Genomic DNA, 8,946 nt, shown 5'->3' on the forward strand with positions numbered 1-8,946 from the left:
AGTGAGCAGCAAATAATGATTCTTTTCACCACTGATTAAAACGCTAATCAGCCTCTAGATTAACCGATTAATTGTTTCCTCAATAAAATGTCAAAAAATAGCAAACGGCCGTTACAGTTTTCTGAAGTCGTAGTTTACGTCTTTTTTTTTCTTTTAAACTTATGTGTTCTGACATTTTTGCCTTTAACTAAATTAAAGTCTTTAAATTAGCTCCAAAAGCCACTGATGGATTTACTGTCAGGCTGCGTTCAGGAAACGCTGGACATTTTTCCTTGAAACATCATCAGAGAAGTTTCAAATTCCTTTTCTGTCAATGAACTGATTCTTTCAGCTCGAACTCAAAGAAGAAATGAGAGTTTTTCCATTTGAAGCTACTTTATATTTGTATTTTAGAGGGAAGTATTGATCTTTATACTCCTGTACATTGATTTAACAGCTGTATTTACTTTACTTACGAACCATTTTGCTGCATTTTGAGCCATTTTTCTGATAATACTCATGTACTTTTAATTAATTAGCATTTTGAAAACAGGCTTTTTTAATATTTGAATATTTTATTGTTGCTATTTTTACTCTGAATGCTTCAGCTCCGTGACTGGTAACCGTCATCATCACTGGTTGTCAGGGATGCAACTTTTTCTCTTTATACAACTCTGGACGTCTAAAGTTTAATTTATTTTATAATTAATTTAATGTGAATTTGTCACATCTGATACCTGAACGATCATCAGTCAGTCTCTGCTGTACACACCACACATCTCTGTCACACACACTCACACACTCTGAGGTTCAGTATCTTGGTTGTAGCAGTAAATAAATTCAATATATTAATAATGAGAGTCACTTTAGACGAATGATTATTGATTATTGTAAGATTAAAATCCAAATTGGAGACAGAACACCAAGTCTGTAGAAACAGAATCAGGCTTCTGGCACAACTTCCTCCAAGGTGCATGGAGACAGGAGGAGGTCCAAACACAGGTGGGTTGGGCCTTTGGTCATGTGACTTCCGTCCAATCAGGCGGTGATCAAATAAAGTTCTTCTGTTTACTACACGGATACCACACCGTCTGAAAATCAGTCTGGACAGTTTCACAGACACAAAGTCACAAAGTGCTTCAAGATCAAAGGAAAGAATTAAAATCAAAGTCCATCAAATGAAAACAAAAGTAAAATATACAAGAGGAAAAACACAAATAATAATAATAATAATAATAATAATAATAATATAAAACAAAAATGTGCAGCAGTGGAAGAAGGTACCGATACAACAGTGTAGAAATACTCCATTACAACTAAAGGTCCTGCAATCAGAGTCTTAAAGGAGCATCATCATCATCATCTTCATCATCATCATCATCATCATCATCATCATCATCATCATCATCATCATCATCATCATCATCATTACTCTTTACTTCCCTGTCGTCACTTTACAGATTCAGTTTTTACCTGCAACATTTAGGATGAACTCATAAAGTTTTTATAGTGAAGCACCATTAAAATTCTGCCTATTAGATATGAATGCATCTGTAATAATAATAATGATACTAATACTAATAATAATAATAATAATGATACTAATACTAATAATTGAGTATTTTCCTTTTTATACTCCGTGTACATTGTTCAGTCTTTGTGTGAATATTTCTTCTGTTTCTTCATCCAGCTTCTTCTTCTCTGACGGATCTGACGGTTTCTCTGTTTCACTGGCTCAGAGCAGTTTGTCTCAACGAACATGATCTCCCATCATGCCTCTGTCCTCCGACCTCCGCTTCTCTCTCTCTCTCCTTCTCCCTCGACCACCTGGAGACTCAGCTTCCTCTTCTGTTCTGATGAATCCACACAGCTGTGTAAATGAGGTGTAGCTGCAGTGATCCCAACATCTGGAACAGCTGGACCGGAGCTGAGCGGCTCCACTGGAGTATTTCCATCTGGTCAGAGGGACGACACCTTTGTGAATGTACATGAACTATACAGCATAAGATACAGTACAAGTACTTCAAAACTGTACTTTAGTACAGTACTCGAATACTGATTATCTGGAGTAGAAGTACCACTTAGTAACAGTTGTAGTAGTTTACAACAGTGTACACTCAGTTATCTGTTCAGGATCATTATTATTATTATTATTAGTAGACTAGTAGTAGTATGAGTGGTATTAATAGTATTAGTAGTAGTAGTAGTAGTAGTATTAGTAGTATGAGTAGTATTAGTAGTATTAGTAGTAATAGTAGTAGTAGTATTATTAGTAGTATGAGTAGTATTAGTAGTAGCAGTAGTAGTATCAGTAGTAGTAGTAGTAGTATCAGTAGTAGTGCTGTAGTATTATCATTAGTAGTAGTAGTAGTAGTATCAGTAGTAGTATCAGTAGTATCAGTAGTATCAGTAGTACTGCTGTAGTAGTATCAGTAGTATCAGTAGTACTGCTGTAGTATTATCAGTAGTAGTAGTATCAGTAGTAGTAGTAGTAGTATCAGTAGTAGTATCAGTAGTATCAGTAGTATTATCAGTAGTATCAGTAGTATCAGTAGTAGTATCAGTAGTAGTATCAGTAGTATCAGTAGTAGTGCTGTAGTATTATCAGTAGTAGTAGTATCAGTAGTAGTAGTAGTAGTATCAGTAGTAGTATCAGTAGTATCAGTAGTATTATCAGTAGTATCAGTAGTATCAGTAGTAGTATCAGTAGTAGTATCAGTAGTATCAGTAGTAGTATCAGTAGTATCAGTAGTATCAGTAGTATCAGTAGTATCAGTAGTATCAGTAGTATCAGTAGTATCAGTAGTATCAGTAGTAGTATCAGTAGTATCAGTAGTATCAGTAGTAGTAGTATCAGTAGTAGTATCAGTAGTAGTAGTAGTATCAGTAGTATCAGTAGTAGTACCAGTAGTATCAGTAGTACTGCTGTAGTAGTATCAGTAGTACCAGTAGTATCAGTAGTAGTACCAGTAGTATCAGTAGTACTGCTGTAGTAGTATCAGTAGTACCAGTAGTATCAGTAGTACTGCTAGTAGTATCAGTAGTACCAGTAGTATCAGTAGTAGTACCAGTAGTATCAGTAGTACTGCTGTAGTAGTATCAGTAGTACCAGTAGTATCAGTAGTAGTACCAGTAGTATCAGTAGTACTGCTGTAGTAGTATCAGTAGTACCAGTAGTATCAGTAGTACTGCTGTAGTAGTATCAGTAGTACCAGTAGTATCAGTAGTACTGCTGTAGTAACCCGTTCACACGCTGAGGTCGGAGCTCAGCTGATCGCGGCTCTCTGTCGCCACCTCGTGTTCACAGATCGATGTTTCACTGTCGCTGTTTCTGTTTCACTTTCGTTTTCGCCTCAAGCTGAAACTGAACTTTAGTCTGTGTTTGTTTCTTCGTCTCTGCTGCTTTTTCACAGATTAAACCTGTAACTGACGATAATCCCGTTCAGGTCGACCCCGCTCTTCAGCCCGACAGGTGACAGGTGAGTTGACGGTGTTTTTCTTCACTTCGTGCGTAAAGAGCCGAGTCACTGTTACTGTTGGTCCGAACAGGCCGAAGATTGTTTGTGGGAGTTTAAAACGTGGTTGATAGTTCTCCTGGTGAAGGAGGTGAAGAGCAGGTTGTTCTCACCTTCATCTGCTGAGAGTTTCTCTATTTAACACCTGGATTTACATGCAGGATTTATGACGTCACACTGGTCTGGAGCTAGTCGTTTTTTAGTGAAATATTCGATCAGTATCTGGTTTTCTGCTCCAACCTGTTGGTCCTGCTGAGGGTCGTGGGGTTAAAGTGAAAACTCAATTTATGTTGTTTCCTTTCCCTCTGTCATGTCCTGTCTCCTGAACCCCCCACCCCGTCACCTTCCTCCTCCCCCTCCTCCTCCTCCTCCTCCTCCTCCTCCTCCAGAGATGGCCGGGAGAAACGACAGTTCCCAGATAAGAGACCTCCTTCATCCAGATCTCGACTCTGACAGGAGCCACAAGGAGAGACATGATAATAGAGATCACAGCGGCAAAGACACTTCCTGCTCCTCTTCCTCTGGTGGCAGCAGAGTACCAGGAGGGGAGAGGGAGCACAGGGAGCGGAGGGAGGACAGGGAGCAGAGGGAGCAGTGGGAGGACAGGGAGCAGAGGGAGCAGAGGGAGGACAGGGAGGACAGGGAGCGGAGGGAGCAGAGGGAGCAGAGGGAGGACAGGGAGCGGAGGGAGGACAGGGAGCAGTGGGAGGACAGGGAGCGGAGGGAGCAGAGGGAGGACAGGGAGCGGAGGGAGGACAGGGAGCGGAGGGAGGACAGGGAGCAGAGGGAGGACAGGGAGCAGAGGGAGCAGAGGGAGGACAGGGAGGACAGGGAGCGGTGGGAGGACAGGGAGCGGAGGGAGCAGAGGGAGCAGAGGGAGCAGAGGGAGGACAGGGAGCAGAGGGAGGACAGGGAGCGGAGGGAGGACAGGGAGCAGAGGGAGGACAGGGAGCGGAGGGAGGACAGGGAGCAGAGGGAGGACAGGGAGCAGTGGGAGGACAGGGAGCAGTGGGAGCAGTGGGAGCCCGCCTCCTCCTGTTGTCCACGGAGCGACCTGAAGACGCTTTCCCGCTGCGGCATCAGGCTGAAGGAGCTGAACTTCAGCAGGATGCACGCCGTCCTCATCGACGTAAGAACTCACCGCTCCGTCTCCTCTGGTGTCACAAAGTTTCATGTTCTTGTACTTTACTTTTTGTTTTACTTTTATCTGGTGACGCTTCAGTGGATGAAACTGATTAATGATCTGAGAATGTCAGGAGACACTTTTACTTTTCACATTTTACTGACAATACTTTAAATAGGATTTTAATACAAGACTTTTACTTTACGGCCTTCCTTTACTTTCTGTCGGCTTGTCATGTTGAGCTGGTCGTTGAAACTTGAATGATATATATATATATATATATATATATATCCAGAAGTCCACGTTGGCAGTTTGACACTTTGAATTTGCACATTTTTTACTCTGATATTCTCTAATCCGTCTCTAAGGGACACAACATGTTCAGCTTTACTCTTTCAAACACTCAAAATAAAAACCGGGTCGTCCGCCACAACCATCTGCACTGACACGGGCTTTGCAGGTCGTTGTAGAAGCGTGTTTCTGGCAGGAGGCCTTCCAGCTAAACTAAAGTATTTCAGCGTTTGACTCGTGTTGTGTTTTCTCCCAGGTGAGTGCTTTCAACCACGGAGCGGGGCTCGTGCCCCAGGCCGGGAGAGACATGTGGCACAGGGACTTTGTGAAGATGCCGTGTTCACAAGGAAGTTTAATGGCCTTCAAGCCCAGATTACTGAGGGTTCGTCTGATGTTGTCTTCTTAACTGATGTATTTGTTTTTGTCAAATAACCCAAATCCATTCAACAACCATTCAAATCAGCGTCCAGTCAATCTAAGCTCAGTCATACTACTGATTTATAGGAATATAGCCGAACGTTTTATTGGTGGAAACTGTTCAGATGCTACAAAACAAACCCAGATTCCCACAATCCTCAGCCCACGATGGATATTTGGTCATAAACCATGAACATCATGTTCATGTTGTTTAATCTATCTTCTCTGTCCACAGCCGACTGCCCAGGTGTGCAGGTGGGACATGATCTCCAAGCAGCTGAAGGGTCTGGCCAGTAAGAAAGAAGTGAGCGCTGACGATGTGGCGGTACGTATCACGTCGTCTTTGTCCTTTCCTTCAGTGGATGATATTTATTGGCTGGTTTAAAAGAGGTTTCTCAGGGAGAGAGTCGGCCACACACCTGCAGTATCTATAACCTGAAGTTGAAATTCTATCATCGTCCCTAAGGGACATAAAAATGTTCAACTTTAATCTGTCAAATACTATTTTTAGGAGGCGATCATGAAGTATAACCCGAAGTACAAAGGTCAGTGGACGTTTGACGCCCTCTCCTCCTTCGTCAAGGTCAGTGTCCATCTGTTAACGTCATGTGACTGAATCAATCTGTGACCAGATGTCTGAGCGTCTGTTGATGAGAAATTATCGTAATTATTTTCCAGTGTATCCCCAAAGAAGAGAACTACTTCTGCACACTGTTTCCAAAGATCGCTGCGCTGGCGTTGAAGCTTCCCGAGCAAGTGAAGAAGGTATGAAACTTATCGGATCTGCAGGTCAGACATGATGATGATGATGATGATGATGATGATGATGATGGAACGTGTCTGTGTTTTCAGGCCATCCCGCTGCTCAAGAGAGGACACACGGCGGCCATCACTCTGTCGCAGGTTCAGATATCCTGTCTGCTCGCCAACGCCTTCTTCTCCACCTTCCCCCATCGCAACACGTCAGGACCCAACGCAGAGTATCACGGCTACCCGACCATCAACTTCACCAGGTAAACGCCGCCCCGCGGTGTCACACATCCACATCCTCTGTGCTGTGTGTGAACTGTGTGTGAGTTAACTGTTGATTCTCATCCTGCATGTAGTCTGTTTGGGAAGTGGTCAGAGCGGAAGAAAGAAAAGCTGAGGGCCATCATGCATTATTTTAATGTGGTTACAGATGAGAGTAAGTCGCTGCCGAAGCTCCTCCCCCTTCCTGTTTGTGAGACCCTCGGTGAAAATACGAATATGACCGCCGTTTTTTTTTCTTTTATCTTTGCAGAAACGACACCGATGGGACTGGTGACGTTTGAGAGGCGCTGCTTGAAGGACACGGACCTGCCCAAATGGAAAAGGTAATCATTGATTATTGGCTGGATTGAACAGAGGAACCGCCCCCTTTAAACACAGATGTCCGTGACTGACTGAGCGAGTGATACAGTTACAACACACAAACTGTTTCTATTACGTTTCTATTCTTTACAAAGTCAGACTTTGAAAACGGCTGGATGATTAGATTATATTAAAAAATGACAAACAGCACTTCCTGTCATAAAAAAACATAATTATATCAGATGAAAATGATGTAAGATAAAAGGCCCCGACTCAAACACTCAGTGTAAACCTGAAGGAGCATTAAATAATAATGTATAATGAAATTTACATATTTAGTTTATGTTATATTATAACAAAATGCTCGCTACATAAAACATTTTAAAAACTAAAAGTGATAACAAAGTGTAACCACCATCAGTTCAATAAGAAAGAATAACTAAGACATGAACTGCGCATCCGTCCTCTCTAGATATTTATTTGTTTGTTTGTTTGTTTGTTTGTTTGTTTGTTTGTTTGTTGAAGCTGTAAGGAGAAACTGACTAAACTGCACGTCACGTCGCACGGCAGCATCGAGACTGAAGGTACTGGGATGTTACAGGTAAGAACCGACCCACAGCAGCAGCAGCGGTCCGCAGCTGGTTCTGGGATAAACCTTTAAGTGACGCGTGAACGTGTGCACGTGTGCAGGTGGACTTCGCCTCCAGCTGGATCGGAGGAGGCGTGCTGGGCTCCGGTCTGGTGCAGGAGGAGATCCTGTTCCTCATAAATCCAGAGCTGATTGTTTCCCGCCTCTTCACGGAGAAACTGGAGAACACCGAGTGTCTGATCATCACAGGTGGGAATCAAACGATTAGTCGATTAATGGATTAGTCTATTGACAAGTTATTTGTTGATAGTAATAAAAATAATACGAGCATCACAGTTGTTGTTTAATGTCTCTGTCTCAGGCTCGCAGCAGTTCAGCGTTTACTCTGGTTTTGGCGACAGCTTCAAGTGGGCGGGGCCTCACCGTGATCACCTGGACAGGTACGAGCAGGTGTTTTATGCATCGTAGATTTGAATGTAGTTTGTTTTTTCTTCCCGCCAATGCGATCCTGTGTCCTCAGGGACGGGTGGGGTCGGCTGAAGAGGCAGATCTTGGCCATCGACGCTATGAACTTCAAACACGTACAGGAGCAGTACAATATGAGCAGCGTCACGCGGGAACTGAACAAGGTGAGGTCAGTCTTTGATGTGTGCTGTATCATAAATGAAGGTGTCATTTTTACATGATTTTTTACCGTGTCCTTGAAGGCATACTGTGGATTCATGGGACAAGAAGGCAACGACCCGGACATCGCCACGGGCAAGTGGGGCTGTGGAGTCTTCAACGGAGACCCACAACTCAAAGGTAAGCTTCTTAAACATCCAGTCTACCGATCAATCCGCTGATTCATCAATAATCACTTTTTTAATTGTGATTGATTTCAGCTTTGATCCAGCTGATGGCAGCAGCGAGGGCCAGGAGAGGACTGGCCTTCTTCACCTTCGGCGATGAGAAGCTGAAGCAGCGACTGGAGCAGATCTACCACCTGCTGGTCACAGAGGGGATTACAGTCGGTGAGATTTCCCTCTTTATTAATAATAATAATAATAATAATAATTATAATAATAGATGATGATGCTGTTGCTGTGTTTTTCCAGTTCCTCAGTTTTCTGTCTGTTAATCTGTGGATCGGTTCCTTCACAGAGAAACTGTACCGGCTGCTGGAGGACTTCTGTGCTGCTCAGCGCGCTCACGCTGTTTCACGCGTGGATCTGTTCGAGTTCATCAGAAACGACATCAGGCGGTCCAGGAGTCAGCTGTGAGGACAGATTCACGCCCGTGTCTGCATCTGAATTTGCACTAAAATATAAACTTTAATATAAACTGAGAGATTATTAGTATTATTTTACCATGATTTGATTGCTGACAGTAGGAATGTGGGGAGAGGATGTAGAAGTTCAGTTTTAGGAGTCGAGGAACAAAACATCTGAGGGAATCTTTAAAATGTTGGTTTGTGTTTTGAGAATTTAAGAAAATTAGTATAGCTGTATTAACGGTTGTATTATTAGAGCTAGACTAAAAACATGGTGATAACTGAAGTCAATCAACATGAACGTTTTTTGGACGGTGAAATTTGTAGAAAATGAAACCGAAATTAAAACAGGATTAAAAAGAAAAAGCTTCAGTTGTCTGTTTTTTTGTTGTTGTTGTTGTTTCAAGTGAATTTTGTGGCTGTTTGAAATCAGCTGTACGTGTTACTC

At 42.6% G+C, this 8,946-nt stretch overlaps 1 protein-coding gene across 1 annotated transcript; it reads left to right on the top strand.

Annotated features, from left to right (window-relative positions):
- Positions 1 to 3,319: 3,319 nt before the first annotated feature.
- pargl (poly (ADP-ribose) glycohydrolase, like) lies at positions 3,320 to 8,870 on the top strand. The gene is made up of 16 exons (XM_023412439.2): positions 3,320 to 3,458; positions 3,884 to 4,623; positions 5,165 to 5,290; positions 5,561 to 5,650; positions 5,837 to 5,908; positions 6,004 to 6,090; positions 6,178 to 6,338; positions 6,432 to 6,511; positions 6,608 to 6,680; positions 7,183 to 7,258; positions 7,348 to 7,495; positions 7,608 to 7,686; positions 7,767 to 7,875; positions 7,954 to 8,050; positions 8,131 to 8,259; positions 8,390 to 8,870. Exons 2-16 carry the CDS (start codon positions 3,886 to 3,888, stop codon positions 8,506 to 8,508), a joined length of 2,184 nt encoding a protein of 727 aa, XP_023268207.2. The 5' UTR covers positions 3,320 to 3,458; positions 3,884 to 3,885; the 3' UTR covers positions 8,509 to 8,870.
- Positions 8,871 to 8,946: the final 76 nt, after the last annotated feature.

The sequence above is a fragment of the Seriola lalandi genome, unplaced genomic scaffold (genome assembly GCF_002814215.2).
Source record: "Seriola lalandi dorsalis isolate HSWRI2012SDOR001 ecotype SW California unplaced genomic scaffold, Sedor1 jcf7180002054480, whole genome shotgun sequence".
Taxonomy (NCBI): domain Eukaryota; kingdom Metazoa; phylum Chordata; class Actinopteri; order Carangiformes; family Carangidae; genus Seriola; species Seriola lalandi.

Bases quoted from the DNA above. Each gene is read 5' to 3' on its own strand.
- pargl (XM_023412439.2), top strand. From the start codon at position 3,886: ATGGCCGGGAGAAACGACAGTTCCCAGATAAGAGACCTCCTTCATCCA. The intron at 5,291-5,560 runs GTTCGTCTGATG...CTCTGTCCACAG, and splicing joins TCAAGCCCAGATTACTGAGG to CCGACTGCCCAGGTGTGCAG. The intron at 6,681-7,182 runs GTAATCATTGAT...TGTTTGTTGAAG, and splicing joins GACCTGCCCAAATGGAAAAG to CTGTAAGGAGAAACTGACTA.